Source organism: Camellia sinensis, chromosome 9 (genome assembly GCF_055761805.1).
Source record: "Camellia sinensis isolate YWXY chromosome 9, ASM5576180v1, whole genome shotgun sequence".
NCBI classification, from domain to species: domain Eukaryota; kingdom Viridiplantae; phylum Streptophyta; class Magnoliopsida; order Ericales; family Theaceae; genus Camellia; species Camellia sinensis.
Genome location: NC_138969.1, coordinates 41361778 through 41381245, shown reverse-complemented (window position 1 = coordinate 41381245; position 19468 = coordinate 41361778). Strand labels below are relative to the sequence as shown.

Here is a 19468-nt window from a genome sequence, read left to right as displayed (position 1 = left end):
GAAAATCAAGAAAATTAGAAGTGATAGAGGTGGTGAATATGAATCACCTTTTGGTGAGTTTTGTAAAGAACATGGAATAATTCATCAAACTACTGCTCCTTACTCACCTCAGCAAAATGGAATTGCTGAAAGGAAAAATAGGACTTTAAAAGAAATGATGAATGCCATGTTAATAAGTTCTGGATTACCTCAGAACTTGTGGGGGGGAAGCAATACTTTTTGCTAATTATATACTTAATAAAGTACCCCGAAAGAAAGTGAATCAAACACATTATGAATTGTGGCATGGAAGAGTACCATCCTACAAATACTTAAAAGTGTGGGGGTATTTAGCTAAAGTGGCTATTCCTAGTCCTAAAAAGACTAAGATAGGTCCTAAGACCATTAATTGCATTTTCATTGGTTATGCCAAGAATAGTAGTGCATATCGGTTTTTGATTCATAAATCAGAACATTCCGAAATGCATGTAAATACTATTATTGAATCTCGAAATGCATCTTTCTTTGAACATGTATTTCCAAATAAGACATGACAAGAGACTAGTAACAATAAGAGATCTCATGATGCTATTACTAGTCAGGATCAAGAACATGATCAAGAACAAGAGTTAGATCAAAATAAGGAAGAGGAACTTAGGCGTAGTAAACGTGCTAGAATCTCAAAATCTTTTGGTCCAGATTTCCTAACTTTTTTGTTAGAAAATGAGCCTTTAACTTTTAAATAGGCTATGTCCAGTCCTAAAACTCCTTTATAGAAAGAAGCTGTCAACAGTGAAGTTGAATCCATCTTGCAAAATCACACTTGAGAATTGGTGGATTTGCTACCAAGTTGTAAACCTCTTGGGTACAAGTGAATTTTCAAAAGAAAATTAAAAGCGGATGGATCAATTAACAAATACAAGGCAAGACTTGTGGTCAAAGGATTTAGACAAAAAGAAGGTCTTGATTACTTTGACACATACTCACCGGTTACTAGGATAACATCCATTAGAATGCTAATTGCCATTGCATCTCTATACAATCTAGAAATTCATCAAATGGATGTGAAAACTGCTTTCTTAAATGGTGAGTTAAATGAAGAAATTTACATGGAACAACCAGAAGGTTTTTCTGTTCCAGGAAAAGAAAAGAAAGTGTGTAAATTGGTTAAATCATTATATGGTTTAAAACAAGCGCCAAAGCAATGGCATGAGAAATTTGACAAGGCAATGATGTCAAATGGATTCAAAATTAATGAGTGTGACAAATGTATTTATATTAAAAACACAGACAAAGGTTATGTCATTGTATGTCTTTATGTAGATGATATGCTCATCAAAAGTAGTAATAATGACATGATTAAAACTACTAAGAAAATCTTAAATAAACATTTTGACATGAAGGACATGGGCATTGCTGATATAATTCTTGGTATGAAAATTACCAAAACATCAGAAGGATATGCTTTGTCACAATTTCATTACTTTGAGAAAATACTTGACAAATTCAGCAATGATGATGATCATCTTGCTAGAACTCCTATAGATGTTAATTTGTATCTTTCTAAGAATGTACAGGAAAGTATTTCTCAATTAGAGTATGCCCAAATTATTGGAAGCTTAATGTACTTGATGAACTGCACTCGCCCAGATATAGTTTATGCAGTAAGTAAATTAAGTAGATATACGGGTAATCCGGGAGTAGAACACTGGAAAGCAATTATAAGGGTTTTTAGATATCTCCGATTTACTCGTAAGATTGGGCTTAACTATATTAGATATCCAGCAGTACTTAAAGGATACTGTGATGCAAATTGGATATCAGATACTAGAGACTCGAAGTCCACCAGTGGGTATGTCTTTACTCTTGGTGGGGCGGCTGTATCTTGGAAATCTTCCAAACAGACTTGTATTGCTAGGTCTACTATGGAATCTGAATTCATAGCTTTAGACAAAGCAGGGGAAGAGACAGAATGGCTTCACCACTTCCTTGAAGATATTCTAATTTGATCAAAACCGGTGTCTGCTATATACATACATTGTGATAGTCAATCAGCTATAGATAGAACACAGAGTCATATGTATAACGGTAAGTCACGACACATTCGTCGTCGACATAACACCGTAAGACAACTACTCTCTAATGGAATTATTTCCATAGAATATGTTAAGTCTAAAGACAACATAGCGGATCCACTAACCAAAGGGTTAGCAAGAGAGTTAGTTGAGAATTCATCGAGGGGAATGGAACTTAAGCCTATTAAATAAGAGTTACCTCAACAGCAACCCAACCTAGTTGACTGGAGATCCCAAGATCTAGGTTCAAAGGGACAACTGAGTTGTGATTGACTCAGAAGGATCACTGAGAAGTCAAACTCCTACCCATTTCTATGATGAAATAGTGATGACTGCAGCGTTTGAGGTTAAGTAAAATTTTAATAATTCTTATATCTAGGTAAACCCAGTGAAGTATGGCAGGATACTCTTCATAAGTATCACCTATGTGAGTGTGAACTGGGCCGGTTCTATAAGATTTATGAAGGGCTATAAGTCTTTAGAGCACTCATGAAAGACCAGGTTGTTCAGGGCTAAAATGAACACAATAGTGAGAACTAAACTGTGTCTGGGAATATACTATGTGAGTTCTATTGTCTTGGTTTACACAAACGGTTGAACAGTTCAAGACATCATGTTCACTGGTTAGCTAGTAAATCCGATAGTGTCTCACAAGGGAAGGTTCAAAGCCAAAGCTACCTATCCTTTGCAGAATATTTCCAATTTCTGTACTCTCTGTATTTAGATCATGTTGTTGCATTTTCTCTCCGTCAAATTCCATTCATGTGGGGGATTGTTGGAAAAATGGTTTAATATAGGCATATTTTTTAGCCCAAATTTGAGTAGGCCCCAAACGTTGTTTGGGGTGGGTCCAAAGAGGTAAAGACAGAACGTCAAAACTATTTATGAGTAAATGGGAAATTGACGTCGTTTTTCGAGTCTAACATTAAGTTTTTAGATAAAATTCATTTGAATTTTTTCAATAAAAATTATTGTGGGAATTTAATTTAAATCTAAATTCAAATTTTGGATTCCTAAGTGGTTTCCTAAAGTTTATAATTGTGGGAATTTAATTTAATTCTAAATTAAAATTTTTGGGTTCCAAAGTGATTTCCTAAAGTTTGTACCTCTTCCTTTATTTATTAAACTATTCAAATCTTTTAATATATATATATATATATATATATTCTAATTGTTTAGTATATATATACCAAATAGGGAGTAGAGAATGAGACTAATGATGTACTCTTAGCCCGAGATCTGGATCTTTTAGAAGAAAGAAGGGAGAAAGTTGTAATTCAGCTCGCAGCGTACCAGCAGTAACTTGCCAGGGCTTATAATAAGAAGGTCAACCCAAGGGAATTTCAAGTCGGCGACCTGGTCTTAAGAAAAGTCATCGACAACAAGAAGGATCCCAGGGAGAGCAAGCTTGGCCCAAATTGGGAAGGACCCTACAAAATTACTTCGATATTGGGCAATGGGGCATATCGGCTTGAAGATAATGAAGACAAAGAGTTGCCAAGGCCTTGGAACACTTGCAATTTGAAATTTTTCTATCGTTCGAATTTTTTGTCATTTGCCGAAGTAAATAAATAAAGTTTTAGCTTGATTTATTTGTTTATACACTTGTGACTGATAAAAATACATAACGTTGTTTTCTGGAATACATGTATAATGAGAACCCATATGGAACTTCGGTTCACATTAGGGGGTAGAGAGAAGAAAATTGGTTTTAACACTTGTTGAAACTTGAGAAAAGTTTACAAGTTGAAGTTAAACCGAGATGATATTTAACACTTGTTGAAACTTAAAAAGTTTACAAGTTGAAGTTAAATCGAGATGATGTTTAACACTTGTTGAAACTTGAGAAAAGTTTACAAGTTGAAGTTAAATTGAGGTGATGTTTAACACTTGTTGAAACTTGAGAAAAATTTACAAATTGAAGTTAAACCGAGATGATGTTTAACACTTGTTGAAACTTAAAAAGTTTTGTTAAACTGAGATTATGTTTAACACTTGTTGAAACTTAAAGAAAGTTTACAAGTTGAAGTTAAACCAAGATTATATTTAACACTTGTTGAAGCTTGAAAAAAGTTTACAAGTTGAAGACTAAGATTAAACACTTGTTGAAATTTTATGAAAAAATTTACAAGTGAAACCAAGGTTGTACCAAGAAAGATACTTGGGTACTTGCTGAGGTAAATCATCAGTTTGCATAACCGAGGTGTGTCACCCCGAGAAGGTTGCACAAGGATTGAAGTATATATTAAAGATGTACAAAATATTCTAAGTATAGTAGCATACAAGGCAAACATCCAAGCATTCAAAACAAAAGAGTTGAATTAAAGGCACATCGGCGATGTAAAGAGTTTACATTACTTCAAAAAGAAAAACAAAGTACAAAATACAAAGGAAATAGACATCAAAGTCAAGACATCAAAGTCAAGACTCTTCGGCGACGACGGACGGTTGGGTCTGAAGTTCGGATGACTGCTGGGAAGACACCTCGGCAGCCTTTTCCACCACAAGGTCAGCATCAATTTCTTGAAAGGTTTCATCAAGGCTCTTGTCGGCAAGAAGCACGTCGGCTAATGCCTTCTCAGCTGTAGCATCTTCGGGAACCTCCTCACCCTCCTCATCTTGATTCAAGTCCAGGACTTGCTCATTCAAAGAAAGGGACTTGGTCCCATCAGCCTCCTTTGGTTTCCTCACCAAAGTCTCCTCCTCAAACTCAGATTCGTCGTCGGGTTGACTTGGAGTTGGAGAGAATGGAAGAGGAATGACGTCGGCGTTTCTGAGGGGTGAGTCCTCGGGGACTTCAAGCTTTTTTAGCAATGTCATCCAACCAAGGGTAAAACCCTTGTTGCATGCTTGCTTTACTTGCTTTTCATAATCCACCGTGACATCGGCCACCCCTCATTATAGCCCTTTTCATCGGCTGCCTTGAGCTCGGTGTCCTTCGTGGCCAAGGCCTCTTGCAATTCTTTTTGGGCCTGGGCTGTTTTCTCCTCGGCCTCCCTCTTTTCAGACTCAAGGACCTTCTTAATGGCCTCAGCGGATTCTGCTTTTTCTTCGGTGACATTTTGGGCCTTGATGGCAGCCTCGGCCTGGTTTTCTAACTTCTTCATTTTTTATTGTAAGCTTTTGTTGGCCTTTTGCAGACTAGTAACTTCTCTCTTCTTATCAGCCAGTTCTTTCCGATTCTCAAAAGATTGAATTGAGAAGGAATGAGCATGCTGGATGGCCTGAAAGTGAACAAGACAAAAGTCATTAGAAAATTTTCTAAGTACAAGAAAGGAAGAAAAATGACCAAGTAAAGACACTTACTTGGACAAAACGCTGGAGCATGAGAGTGTAGTTTTCATATTCACTCAACTTGGTGTTCCAGTCGAGATCGCCAAGAAGGAGTAGAGCGGTACTTAGGGCAACGCCGACGTTTATGTCATCGGCACTATCGCTAGCCCTAACTGGCTTATCCTCTAGTGTGATTTGGGGGGCCCAGGGGGCACCCTACTTTTGAGACCCCGATGTGGTCGTGGCGGATGACCTCAGCCTCTTTGATTTTGGGGATTCAGATGGTTGGGCCTCAGCTGGCCTCTTCTTAACAGCAGATGTAGTTCTCTCGCTCGAAGCTAATTTCGAGATCGGCAAAGTATCTTTGGTGTCGACCTGAGTCACCTTTGCCTTAGGCTGAGCCTTCTTGATCCTTTTTGTTTTTGGCTTTGGCTGGGTTGGCGCTGATTGGGCATCAACTGAATCAGGAATATCGGCCAAAAGATCCTTGGCAACTACTTTTTGGCGGCCTATTTCAGCAGCAAAAATAGTTCGTCGCCGACATTGGCGCTGGGATATTGGGATCAGATAAGGAGCCGAGATTGACGGCTGCTCGGCTGGATCAGAGGTCGATCCTTGATCTTGCTGAGATGTGGAGGTAGTTTGAGGAGTTGTGGCAAAAGGAAGAGACAGACTCTTCTTCTTCTTCTTTTTCTTGGGGACGTCGGAAAGAGTTGACTTATACATATGAATAAAATTAAGCAGAAGAGGGGCTTTCCATTTGTGGACTGGCAGATCCAAAAGTTTCCTCAAGTCTTTGCTGGGAAAGAAAGACTGACGGATGCCCTTTGGTGGCTGAGGAAGAGCTGCAAGAAAAACAGACATTAGAAACAAATAGAGTATCGAAGACTTTGAATCAAACAAGTAATATGGACATAGGGCTCTTACCATTGCCCTCTACAAAAACTGTTCGAGGAAGAGAGTAAAGATGAAGGTCCTCATCTGGAGCGAACTCTCAGTTCCCCGAGGTAATGAAGTAGTCATCTCCAGCTCCCTTATTGGAGTCTGGGAGGTCGGCTACGATTTTGTACTCTGTAGATCTCGGCTTGAGGTAGTAAATGTAGCCCGTATCTTTTTTGAGGCCAGACATGGTATAGAAAAACTGGATATCGACTAAGGTAACCCTAACGTTTTCTTGTTTGGCTAAGGCTATGATGCCATTAATAACTCGATAGGAGTTGATGGCAAGCTGCATTGGGTTCAATTTATAGTAGTGAATGATCTCACGAAAAAGGATATTGAGTGGAAGGCGAAGTTTGCACTCAATGAAAGCTACAACAAGAAGGGCCATGGAATCAGCTGTGGGCATGATAGAGTCATCCTCCCCAGCCAACCTCAGATGAACGTCGGCCGGGATGTCAAACTCCTATCTAAAGTGCTCTAATTTGCTCGGGGTATCTACCCTATGTTTCCACATACCCATGATATTGGCCTAACTAGGCGGAACTAGGTTTCAGAATGAAGGTGTTTTAAAAGGGTTATTGGGACCTCGGCAAAAACCTAAAGTATGTGCTGGTAAGAATTTGTGGAAATAGTTTCAGTTTTTCCTAATAATCGAGGGTTCTATAAGCAAATCCCAAACCTAGATCTATGGAAACGAAGATTGAAGGCACGAATCTGGAAAACAGAAAAGCAAGAATGCGCTTCAGAATCAAGAACAAAGATGGACTATCAAGAACATTGTAAATACGAAGGGTATAAGGTCAAGAACAGTGGCAAAAGTGCAGAAGAGTTGTGAGCAGTGCGAGTATTCAAGACATGGGCAAAAAACAAAATCGTGAAATAAATATGCTCAGATACAAGATTCATAAATCAAAATCTTGAGTAAAACAGCAATGGCGACCAAATGATGAAGTAAAACTTCTTAGAGAGCAACAAGAAATAAAACAAGAAGGAGCAGCGGTTTACCAGGAAAATGGAAGCCAGAATGGGGATTGCCGAAGTCTGACAACTGTTGTAAAGGCGGAGGATCGGTAAAAATCTCGCCGGAAGTGATAAACGGAGCAAGTTGCAGAGCTAAGAAAGCTTGAACGATGGAGGGTTTGAGAAAGCTAAGAGCTAGAGAGAGAAAAAGCTTGAGGATTGAACAAAAAGTGAAGCGACAAAGAGAGGGAGAAAGTTTTGTTAAAACTTGAAACGGCGACAAGACAGAATTAATGTGCCTAAAACAACGTGTGCGTCAGACGGCGCATGCATACGCGAGACGATTTAGAAGCACGTACCAAGTACGATCCAGTAAGAGAAGGACACGTGGCTGAAACGGTTGAATTGTGATGCATGACAGCTCATACGCGTGAAGGAGTTCAATGGATTTCTTGTTCTTTAAAAGACATATCGGCCTGTATGATGACCTCAGTTAAGACACTTTAAGCCGACATACTGGCAGGAAGTAACGATATAGGTTCCATCACCTTAGAATGCCGAGGTAATAGAACTTAGGGGGCAGTTGTAGGGATATATTTTCTGAGTCCCAACACGTGGCCAAGGTGACACCGACGTGTCAGCCGAGGTGTCACGTGTCCAAGTTATGACGCTGAGGTTATCTCCGAAGATATCGGAATCCGGGATAAGCGGATAAGGGACAAGGGTCCTAGAATGAGGAAGGACTTTAGCATGGATAAGGATAACACTCTTAGGGAGTTTATCTTTATCTATTGAAGAGTCCAGGATAAGCACTGAGCGGAAGTCCACTGAAGCTAGGCTTCTATGGGGACTAGGATTGAGGTAACTATAAAAGAAAAACACTCCCGATGGGTCTAAGGTACGCAATTTATATTCTGAACGGTGAGTTTAGCACTACTGATTATCTTTGAGAGATATACTAACTTGATCGTCGGAGTGCCCCGGGTGGACAAACCACCGCCAGAATCTTCTCTTTCTGTTGCAGGTCAGCCAGGTGCCATCTATTCTGCCAGTACTCTCCAGCTGAATAACTAAGTTGGCAGTGTGATCGGAAATTCACTCACACAATGAGGTAGGAGGATAGTATGCATTAGTGATGTATGATATAATCTAAGTTACATACGATCTGGATGAAATCTGAAACTAATGAGTAGAAAACAATTCCTCAATATTTCAATGCAAAATCAGAGCACAGATTCAAAAATTAAATCTAAACCTACCAAATTGAATTAGACTGATCAATTTGCAAATTTTACGAATTCATTACTCAATCTTATATACTTAGACAACCGTAAATCAATTGTTCACAGTTACGCCGTGAATAAGCTTTTCCCTTCTTGTATAAATCCGATTTGTTACATGATCGCATACCTAATCGTATTGTCTAAATTAGAAAACATGATTGCTTCGTGATCATAGATTGTCAGAAATTGCTACAAGCTTACCAATACGTACATACTAACATATATATATATATATATGTGTTTGTGTGCGCGCCATGTTTAGGAAACAACTTTGGATTAAAATAGTTATATAAGATAAAATATATTATTTTAGTCAAATAAGATAAAATATCACATTTAATTTATAATTATTTTATTTTTTCTCTCTCAAAAGAAAAAAAAATTAAAAAGTCTATCACAAACGAAATTTTTTAACTCTAGTAAAAAAGTCAAAAAGTTAACTCATATATTAGTGTGGAATACCCCTGGCATGGATTATTATTGTAATAAATTTAAATTATAAAATTATAAATTTTTGAATAAATTATTTTATTTTATTCAATTTTAAAAAAATAATTAATTTTAAATTTTGAAAAGACAAATCTTCTAACATATTATTCTGTTTGATTTGATTTTTAGAAAGTTATTTTTACACAAGTTTTCATGTATTTTAATGATTTTTCTCATATTTTATTCCTTTTTTATTTTTTAAATTTAAAGGATAAATTACACTGACATCCTTGAGGTTTCTGTTTAATACAGATTCCTTTTACATTTGAAAAATTACACTTACTCCCCATGTCAGATTAAAATAACATATTTATTCTTTAGCCTTTATACATATAAAATAATAAAATAATACAGATATTTTGTTCATGTCATTTCATAGAAAATAACAATCATCTTCTTCAGTTTAACTTACACAAAAAATTGAGTTTTTTATTTTTTATTTTTTTATTTTTACTGAATTTTTTTAATATTTTAAGCAATTTTTGTATTATTTATATACACCTAATCTAGATATATTTAAGAAGTATAATATTTTGTGATTTTGTTTTTTAAAATTAACCCAATACAAAAAAAAATTAAAAATACAAAAATTCAATACATCATCTTATTTTGGTTGTATTCAATGGATTTTTTTTAAAAAAAAAAATTGTATAAATTTTATACTTTTTAAAAATATATTTAGATTAAATTGATCTAATCCAGGTATAATGTTGGAGATAAAAATGAAAATTTATATTCATATATAAAAATTTATACAAAAAAATATCATGAAAATGTCGTGATAGTGATATTATTGTAAATATAAATCATGTTTATGGGTGTTTTGTTTTAAAGTGAAAGATCACTATTATGCTATATCATTGTACTAGCGTATGCCCTTGCTTGAAGGTACGGTGTAAATAATGTTGTGATCAAAATACAGTTATGATTCATACGTATCATATTAAAATTTATAAAGTCTATAATATTTTTTGACAAAAATATTGAAAAAATATTTTTAAAAAAATATTATTCTTTTTAAAAAATTGTAACAATTTTACTTGTATCATACGTTTTATAAAACTCGAATAAAATAACAACAAAATAACCCAAAACTCAGGTGATGCAGCCGACAGAGAAGCACCGAAATACTCCCACTGTCGGCAAACAAATAATTATTCTGTTGTTTATAGCCATTGATATATATACTACCAGATCAATAATTATTATGTTGTTTAAGAATTTCAATTTAATAGTTTGTTTAACAAACAATAAAGCTAAATAAATTAAGATTCTAAAAATAAAAATAATAATAAATACAGTATTGTGATTTCTCAAAAGTCGTGAAATTTTCGGACCCCCTTCCCTAGTTGGTGGTGGGTCACCCAAAGCTTTTTTTATCAAATTTATTGACTTAAAATAAATTTTATAAATTTAAAATGTAATTTATCAAATTTATTACTTTGAAATGAATTTTGTAAAAGTAACCAAACATAAATACACCCCAATAAAATTAAAGTAAAAATTAAAAAATATAATTTATTATAAGAATTTGAAGTCAAAATTCTATTAATAAAAAAACTCATCTTTTCAGTTTTTGAACAAATCACACCACTCCCATTATTTCACCTCTCTTTCTCAAAATTCACTTTTATGATCATTTTTTAACATAACCCAATTTAAACCTAATTTAAATTTTGAGTTCAAATTTATCGACACACACCAAAAAAAAAAAAAAACATTTTCTACATAAACATTACTCCTAAACTCAATTTTCATACAAATTTAAATTCACCATTTTTTTTAACAGAGCTCAATTTAAACTCCATTTAAATTTTGAGTTTAAATTTATCCACAAAAAAAAAAAACCAACATTTTCTATGAACACTAGGGAAAAGACTGGTGTACACTAGGGAAAACTAAAACTAAATAAGCAGATGGGGCCTTCGAGCCACTGGTTTCCTTTAGCTTCAACACATGAACTTCACATTTGGGATGAACAGAACGAGCCCTAGGTAAGACCGAGGAGAAGCCAACATTTAGATCCATAGATAGGGGTTCAGCCGATCAAAAACTGGTTTGTGGTCCCTTCTTGAGGTCTCGACCGAGCTGAAAGCCAGAACCGAACTAGGAAGGCCAAATCGGCCAGATAGTTGAGCAAAGGTAGGGGGTCGGACCGGTCAAACGCCCCAAAAAACTTTTGTCGAACTAGGAACATTGACATAGAAGTCGCGCTAATCCTTGGACTTATTTGTTAATAATGCAGAACAAACTAGGACCGACCAAGCCCTTTCAGCGTTACCACCGGTGAGGCTCAACGTCCGAGCAAACACTGACCAAATTTTCACCGAGATACGACCTAAATCACCCCACTAAATAAAACCGGGATAGATAGAGAAGTACCAGTTCATGGTGAGTTCTCCCGGGGCACTGGCCGAGTTCTGTAGAGAGTACAATATTCCAGATGATGTACACTTGGAGCTCGCCAAGAAAGGAGACACTCCTTGGGGCGAGCTGGACAAATGCCCCTTCACGGTGGTGTCCATTGTAGAAGGAGGCCTGCGCTTCCCGGTCCAACCACTGATCTGCGAGCTTTTACGGCAGACTAGGTTGTGCCTAACCCAAGTCTCCAACAACACATACAAAATAATAAACGGTGTGGCCGAGCTAAATAGAGTACTCAGTCTGAATCTCGGCCTTGCCGAGATATTTCATCAGTATAGTCTTAGCAAAAATAAGGGTGGGCTTTACTGGTATCTGAAGGTCTGAAAAGGCCGAGCAAAACTCATCGAAGGTAATTCGGACAAAGAAACCAATGATGACGACTTCTTGTGAGTGTCCGGTCACTATGAAGATACCGAGGCGCCCATACCGGGCTGGTACATTAGAAAAGGTTTTGGGAGTGCCGGTACGCATCTCGGCGAATCATATTATTTTCTTTCTGAATTGGTGTTTTTGTCGCCGATCTAACACTTGCCCTTCTTATTGCAGATTAGAAGCTTTTGGCCAACGATTATTCCCGTGCAAACCAGGAGGCCATCAAGGTTGCATTGCGACATCCGGCCGAGTAAAGGGAATCACACAAGCTGCTCGGCTTTGACCCGAGCTATCGCTACACAGCGCCTCGCAAGAGCAAAGTGACCGACTTCCTGCGTACACCTTCTCCAGAACCAGATCCCAGCCTTCCACCGATCAAACTGGTGCCCTTGACAGCTGAACAAGAAATGGCCAAAATCCAGGCTATAAAGTCGATGATCACTGGGGAACCGAGCGACTCTCAGCTGCTAGAGGCAGCGGGGGGAACTTCTTCTCTATCGGCTGCGCAGGAGAAAGGGGCTGTGCTGGCCCTTGCCAGCGAACAAATTGCAGGCCGGTCAAAGAAAAGGCCGAGAAGGAAACCCACCGAACAACATTTGGCGGATAAGGAATCCACCGAGGGTGCTTCACCCGACTTGGGGGGCCAGACTGAACAACCGAGCATCGAGCCATCGTCTCGCTCCCGTGCTCACCCAGTCTGGTCGCCTGAGGTGACATACAAGGGCCGGGCAGTCTCTACGGCCGATTCAGTCTACGCAGATAAGGACTACTTGCTCGGTTTTAACATGACCAAAGGGTTGCTCCTTCCTGCCGACATGAAGAAGTATGACGAGCCGTCCGACTTGAAGGTCCTCCGTTCGGCCGCAAAGTCGATAGTTTTGGTAAGTTGGCAGTCTCTCCCGTCATCAAGTCATTACTCGGTTTTGCCGTCCTGACATTTTCGTTTTCTTTGCAGGCCACGCAGAAGAATTACTTGCCCCACGAGCGAATGATCTCCGTGTGGAAAAGCCTGTGGGAAGCTATCGCCGACAACAAGACCAAGACAGCCGAGTTGTCGAAACTGAAGACCGCGCAAGAAAAAGCAGTGCTCGAACGCGACAAGCTCTCCGAACGGTTGGCCCGAGCGGATGAGGAGAAGCGGAGGGCCCTGCAGGCGACCAAGGCTCGCTACATCGCCGAGTTGCGCAAACTCTGCAACGCCCATAAAATAGAGTTAGAGAAGCAGGTTGAGGATGCAGAAGACCGCAGTTACGCCGAGGGTGAAAGAGCATACGAACAGCAAGTTCATAGGACCAAGGACATCTTTTTCCAGTGCGGTTGGAAAGCCGCCATGGAAAAACTTGGCCTTGGCCCGGATGCCGAGGTGTTTCAAAACCCTCATGCTGCCTTCATCCCGGTCCATATGTAAGCTTATGCCAGCGTGGTGCAGAAGAGGCTCATCGAAGAAGCTAAGCAGGCAGCTGAAGCGGAAGCCATCACCGTGCAGCCAGCCGAGCAAATTTCTCCTGAAGCTTCTAAGGGGGCCAAAGATCAAAAGACCGAGCAGGAAGTTGTCGCGGTGGTGGACGCTATAGCAGATGGGGCCGATGAGGGACTAGCTGAGCAAACTGTTGATGTAGATTTAGACTGATTCCCTCTCTTTTTCCTCTTCTTTTTTTTTTGGAATGTAATCGGGCTTAGCCCCACTTTTGTAATCCCGCTTGCACAATCAATGAAAAGTTCTACTTTTTGCTCGCCTCACATCTATTTTTGTGCGATTGTTATTTTCTCGGTTATAATGAGCAAATCTTCTTCAATGTGAATTGTTTGTCGAATACAAGTTCCAGCTCGGGTGAGTAAAATTGGTTAGGCCCTATTGCAAGTTGGACAAAACGCCAGTATTTTATTTGGGCGAGCAAACTTAGTTCGGGCCTTTTGCAGGTTGGGCGAAACACCACTTGCGCGAGCAAAATCAGATCGGCCTTTATGCGAGTTGGACAGAACGCCAACGTGTCAATCGGACGAGCAGAATCAGCCCAACCCTTTTGCCATTTGGGCAAAACGCCGAAATTTCATTTGGGCGAGCAAAAATCAACTCGGCCCTTTTGCTATTTGGGCAAGACGCCAAAATTTCATTCGGGCTAGCAAAAATCAGCTCAGCCCTTATACGAGTTGGGCAGAACGCCCACATTTCAATTAGGCGAGCAAAATCAGCTCGGCCCTTATGCAAGTCGAATAAAATGCCCACATTTAAATCGGGTGAGCAAAGTCAGCTCGGCCTTTCGACAAGTTGGACAAAATGCCAACATTTCACTAGGGTGAGCAAAATCGGCTCGGCCTTTCTACAAGTTGGACAAAACGCCAACATTTCATTTGGGCGAGCAAAATCCAGCTTGGCCCTTATGCGAGTTGGGCAGAAAGCCAACATTTCTTTTGGGCGAGCAAAAATCAGCTCGGCCCTTATACGAGTTGGGCAAAACGCCAATATTCCATTTGGGCGAACTGTTTGTACGGCCTGTCTCCGCACGGGTGAGTAAAAGTCAGCTCGGCCCTATGTAAGTTGGTCTTTTTGCCCCTGGCATCCATGGTGGCCCAACACCATTGTGATGTCATTGCACAAAAACACATAATATAAGAAAAAAATAGGGCTATCTCTCATTACATGTCAGCGATTTACATCAAAAGCCAAAAGGCTAAGGTTCAAAAAGCAAAGGAACAAAAACGATTACATTTCAAAAGTAAAAAATCTTAAGATTAGCTGCATTCCATGGTCTGGGGATAGCTTTACCATCTAAGTCTTCTAGGTGGTATGCCCCTTTGCCTGCAAGGCCAGTTACCTTATACGGCCCTTCCCAATTTGCACCGAGTTTGCCTTCGCCAGGGATTACCGTGTTATCCATTACCTTTCTCAAGACCCAGTCTCCGATCTTAAATAGCCTTGGATGCACGGCCTTGTTATATTTCCTGGAGAGCTCTTGCTGATAGGCTGCTATGTGGATCAGAGTCCGTTCTGTTCTTTCTTCAGCTAGGTCAAGTTCCAAGGCCACTGCTTCATTTTTCAAGTCTGGCTGAAAACTTTCAGACCGGATGGTTGGCATGTCGATTGCCAGTGGGATGACGGCCTCCATTCCATAAGCCAAGGCGAATGGTGTTTCCCCGGTCGAATGTCTCGGCGTGGTGCGGTATGCCCAGAGCACATTGGGGAGTTCTTCAGCCCACTTTCCTTTGGCTTTTCTAGCCGCTTCTTCAGCCCATCTAGGATGGTCTTGTTTGAGGCTTCTGCTTGACCATTTGACTGAGGGTAGGCCGGTGTTGAGTTGTAGAACTCGATCTTTAACTCCTTGCAAAATTCACGAAAGAGTTTCCCATCAAACTGAGTGCCATTATCAGAGATGAGGGCCTTCGGTATACCGAAGCGGGTGATGACATTTTGCCAAATGAACTTCTTCACATCTTTTTCCTTTATGGTTGCCAATGGCTCGGCCTCAACCCACTTAGTAAAGTACTCGGTAGCAGCGATGAAAAACTTGCGATTGCCCGGAGCTGTTGGGAGTGGTCCCACAATATCCAACCCCCAAAGCGCGAACGACCAAGGACTTGTAAGGGGGAGCAACTCTCTGGCCGGCTGGTGGATTTGGTGAGCAAATTTTTGACATTTTTCACACCTATGAACGTATTTTTGTGCGTCCGCCTGCATGCACGGCCACCAATAACCTTGGGAAATCGCTCGGTTAGCCAAAGACCTTCCCCCAATATGACTCACGCAGATGCCTTCATGAATCTCATAGAGGAAAGTTTCCACCTTGTCGGGGTGGACGCACTTCAGATACGCCCCAGTAAAAGACTTCTTGTATAAGGCCCCAAATAGAGAGAGCCAAAACCGCTTTGATTTGGCCCGGATTTTATTGGCCGCCTTTTTTTTTTTGGGTAGAATTTTATCTTTTAGGAAGGCGATGATGGGGTCCATCCAGGATGGTCCCAGGTCAGCGTAGAGTACTTCGGACACTTCTGGTTCCTCAATGCTTGGCCGAGGTAGGAATTCTATCATCAAAGGATTGAAGAAAGTTGTTTGCGCGGATGCAAGGCCGGCCAGTTCGTCAGTTGTGTTATTTTTTTCGCGGTTTATTTGTTTCACTCTTATTGCGGCGAACTTTTTGATTTCTGCGCGTACCAGCGCCTGATATTTGGCTATTCTTTTATCCCTGGCTTCATACTCCCCAGAGACCTGATTAACCACCAGCATGGAGTCGTTGAATACCATAAGGGCTGACGCTTTCATTCTTAATGCACTTCTCAATCTGGCAAGGAGGGCCTTATATTCCGCATCATTGTTGGACGTCGGGAAACTGAGCGTAACTGCTTGCTCGATAACCAGCCCGTCCGGGGAAGTCAGCACGATACCCAGCCCGGCACCATGTCTGTTGGAGGCCCCATTGACGAAAAGCTTCCACATCTCGCCAATAAACAACTTCCAGCAGTCGGATGGGTTTTGGGAGCTCCTCAACTCCCAGGTACTGGTTGGTTCATTCTGGTCTCTATCCCTGTCTCGGTCGGGCCTGTATTGCGATAAGTTATCTGGTTTCTCTATGTCGACTTCCATTTGCCCTTCTTCCATTTGTGATCCACTACTTGTCTCAATTACCTGAACCGGGGGCTGCGCCAAATCCGTGCAAGCTAAATCAACCGGGCAAACAGGATGCATTCCAGGGGCAAATTCCGCCACAAAGTCGGCAAGAGCTTGAGCCTTGATTGCAGTGCGCGGTTGGAACTTGATGTCGTATTGCCCCAATTCTATGGCCCATTTCAAAATTCTCCCGGTAAAGTCCGCATTTTCAAAGAGCACCTTAAGTGAAAACTCAATTAGCGCAACTATTGTGTGGGCATGAAAATAGTGCGCTAGTTTTCTGGAGGCCATCATCAGGGCCAGGGCTAATTTTTCTAGCGGTAGATATCTTGATTCAGCCGGGAGCAAGGACTTACTTATGTAGAAGATGGGAAGGTGCTGGGTACCTTCAGCATGGACTAGGATGGCGCTCACCACATATTGAGAGACTGCCAAGTAGAGATACAGTTCTTCGCCCCGTTTTGGTGTGACTAGGATAGGGGCTGAGGAAAGGTATACTTTTAGATCCGCCAGCACACGGCCACATTCGTCATCCCAAAAGAACTTGGCCTTCAAAGTTTTGAAGAAGGGCCTGCAACGATCTGAAGATCGGCTTATAAATTTGTTCTACACGGCTGCCATTCCGGCAAGATGTTGCGCGTCCTTCGTGGAGTTTGGGCGCTCCAGCTCTTGTATCGCCTTCATTTGGGTAGGGACGGCTTCAATTCCTCGATTTGTGACCAAAAAACCTAGAAATTTCTCGGTACCGACTTCGAAGGCGCACTTGGAGGCATTTAGACGCAACTTGTGCCGTTTAAGTATGGAGAACATCTTTGCTAGGTCAGCAATGTGCTGAGACTTTTCTTTGCTCTTTACCACCATATCATTTATATAAGCTTCCATAGTACGGCCTAGAAGGGGAGCGATTATCTTGGTCACCATCCTCTAAAAAGTTGCCCCGGCGTTTTTCAGTCCGAACGGCATGACTTTGTAACAATACAGGCCTCTTGGAATGGTGAATGAAGTGATCTCTCGGTCTGGTTCATACATGGCTATCTAGTGGTAGCCTTGATACGCATCTAGGAAGCTAAGCCTCTGATGGCCAGCGGTTAAATCTACCAGCTGGTCGATTCTCGGGAGGGGAAAGCTATCTTTGGACAAGCGCGGTTGACCGTCTTATAATCAACGCACACCCGCCACTTGCCGTTCTTTTTTGACACCACCACCGTGTTAGATATCCACTTAGGATATTGCACTTCTTCTATTGCCCCCGCCTCCAACAAGTTCTTGACCTCCTCCGCCATTATCTCGGCATGGTGCAAGGCCGAGCGTCGGGTCCTCTAGATGACCGGCCGTGCATTCGGGAAGACATTCAACTGATGGCAAATGAAGCTAGGGTCAACGCCAGGCATATCGTAAGGCGTCCATGCAAAAGCTTCCATGTTGGAAACCAAGAAGTCGACATAATCGAGTCGTTTGGCGCTGGACAAAGATGATCCCAAAAGAAAGAACTTAGTTGGATCGTTCTCGTCGATGCGCACCTCCACCAGATCTTCGACTGATTTCTCCTCGGCCTTTCTTCCTACGTCTTCTAGGACTTCCTTTCCCTCCGGGCCCTCTATCATTTGAACAAAGCCTTTGGTGGCTCGGCTGCCATTCATCGCAACGAAGCACTATTTTGACATTACCTGGTCTCCCCAAACCTCTTCTACCTGCCCGGTTGGCGCTGGGAAGCGCAGAACCTGATGGTAGGTTGATGTTACTGCTTGCATGGCGTGCAACCAGCCCCTGTGTCCAGAATTTGACTTACTTGGTGACCGAACCCGCTTTGACCGGCAATATAATCTTCCCGATCAGCCATTCTAGTTGAGAGTTGAAGCCGGCCAAGGGAGACGTTACAGGGGCTAAGTCCTTGTCCTCTAACTTCATTTGTTTGAACGCGTCATAATACATGATTTCGACTGAACTCCCTTGGTCAATCAAAATCCTTTTGATGTCAAAGTCTTTGATGCATAGAGTCACTACTAAGGCGTCATTGTGGGGCACTTGAATTTTCTCCAAGTCCTTACTTGAAAAGGTAAAGATATCTTTCGTTTCGGTCTTTTCTTTCTTCACAACAGGCTGAACGGAGAGCACCTCCCTCATGTGCTCGGCTTTCTTGATCATCCCTCTCAGCTTGCAGACCTGTGCCAGTTCAATGATTTCACGGATGACATTGATTACGCCTTGTGGCGCTGCGTCCAGGGCCGCTAGGCCGTTTGGCTCGGTCTGTCTCAGCGGGGCGGCTTTCATACCCCCATCTATGTATTGGTCCAGATGTCCCGCTGCCACCAGCTCTTTCAAATGTTGTTTGAGCGGCAAGCAGTCCTCCATTCGGTACGCCTGTTCTTTATGGAAGATGCAGCGATATCTTGAGTTGAAGCCTCTCTGTGTATTCCCCAACTTGGCCGGCCAACGAACGAAAGGTTCACTTCGGATTTCACTCAAGATGCGGTAAATAAGGATTTTAAAGACCGTGGTGATACCGGTTCGCGCTTTCAATTTTCTCTTGGCATCTTCCTCTTCATCACGAGGTGCGTTAGCTCGGTCGTTTCTGTGACCTTTGCTTCTATCATCACAGTTTGAGCCACGTCGTTGATCTTTTGACCGGTCGTTTGGGCTGTTGTCCTCCTGCCCCACCGAGTGAACCTTCCCCGCATTCCGTTGTCCGCTGCAACCGAATTAGCTTTCTCAGTTGCGGAGGCGGCATCATCCTCCACACGGATGTGTTTGTTGATCCGTTGCATTAAGGACTCTATGGTTGCGGGTTGGTGCATTGTAAGTGAATCTCGCAGCCTATGTCCGACTGGGAGACCATGCTTGTATTGGGTAATTGCCATATTGGTGGGGCAGTCGAGGATCTCATTATAAGTTTCCCAGTACTTCGCATTGTATGCCTTCAACGAACCTCCAGACTCCATCTTGACGCCCAGGAGATGGTCGACCTCCTTTGGTGTTCGAGTGTTGGTTTTGAATCTGGTGACGAAGGCCTCCGCTAGTTGCTGCCATCCCTCGATACTCCCCTCCGGAAGCCTTTTGAACTATTTCAG

General features: G+C 41.5%; 1 protein-coding gene across 1 annotated transcript; it reads right to left on the bottom strand.

The window, feature by feature from the left end:
• Positions 1 to 14508: 14508 nt before the first annotated feature.
• On the bottom strand, positions 14509 to 16691 carry LOC145799371 (uncharacterized). The gene is made up of 3 exons (XM_082888933.1): positions 15948 to 16691; positions 14996 to 15401; positions 14509 to 14822 (listed from the first exon to the last, which is right to left on the bottom strand). The coding sequence occupies exons 1-3, from the start codon at positions 16689 to 16691 to the stop codon at positions 14509 to 14511; spliced, it is 1464 nt and encodes a 487-aa protein (XP_082745059.1).
• Between the last annotated feature and the right edge of the window lie 2777 nt (positions 16692 to 19468).

What these genes read in the sequence shown, in the direction of transcription:
- LOC145799371 (XM_082888933.1), bottom strand. Translation starts at nt 16,691, where the DNA reads ATGGCCTCCAGAAAACTAGCGCACTATTTTCATGCCCACACAATAGTT. An exon ending in TAGCCAAATATCAGGCGCTG is followed by an intron (nt 15,402 to 15,947) that starts GTACGCGCAGAA and finishes CAAATCCACCAG; the next exon opens with CCGGCCAGAGAGTTGCTCCC. An exon ending in GCTAGAAAAGCCAAAGGAAA is followed by an intron (nt 14,823 to 14,995) that starts GTGGGCTGAAGA and finishes AAAATGAAGCAG; the next exon opens with TGGCCTTGGAACTTGACCTA.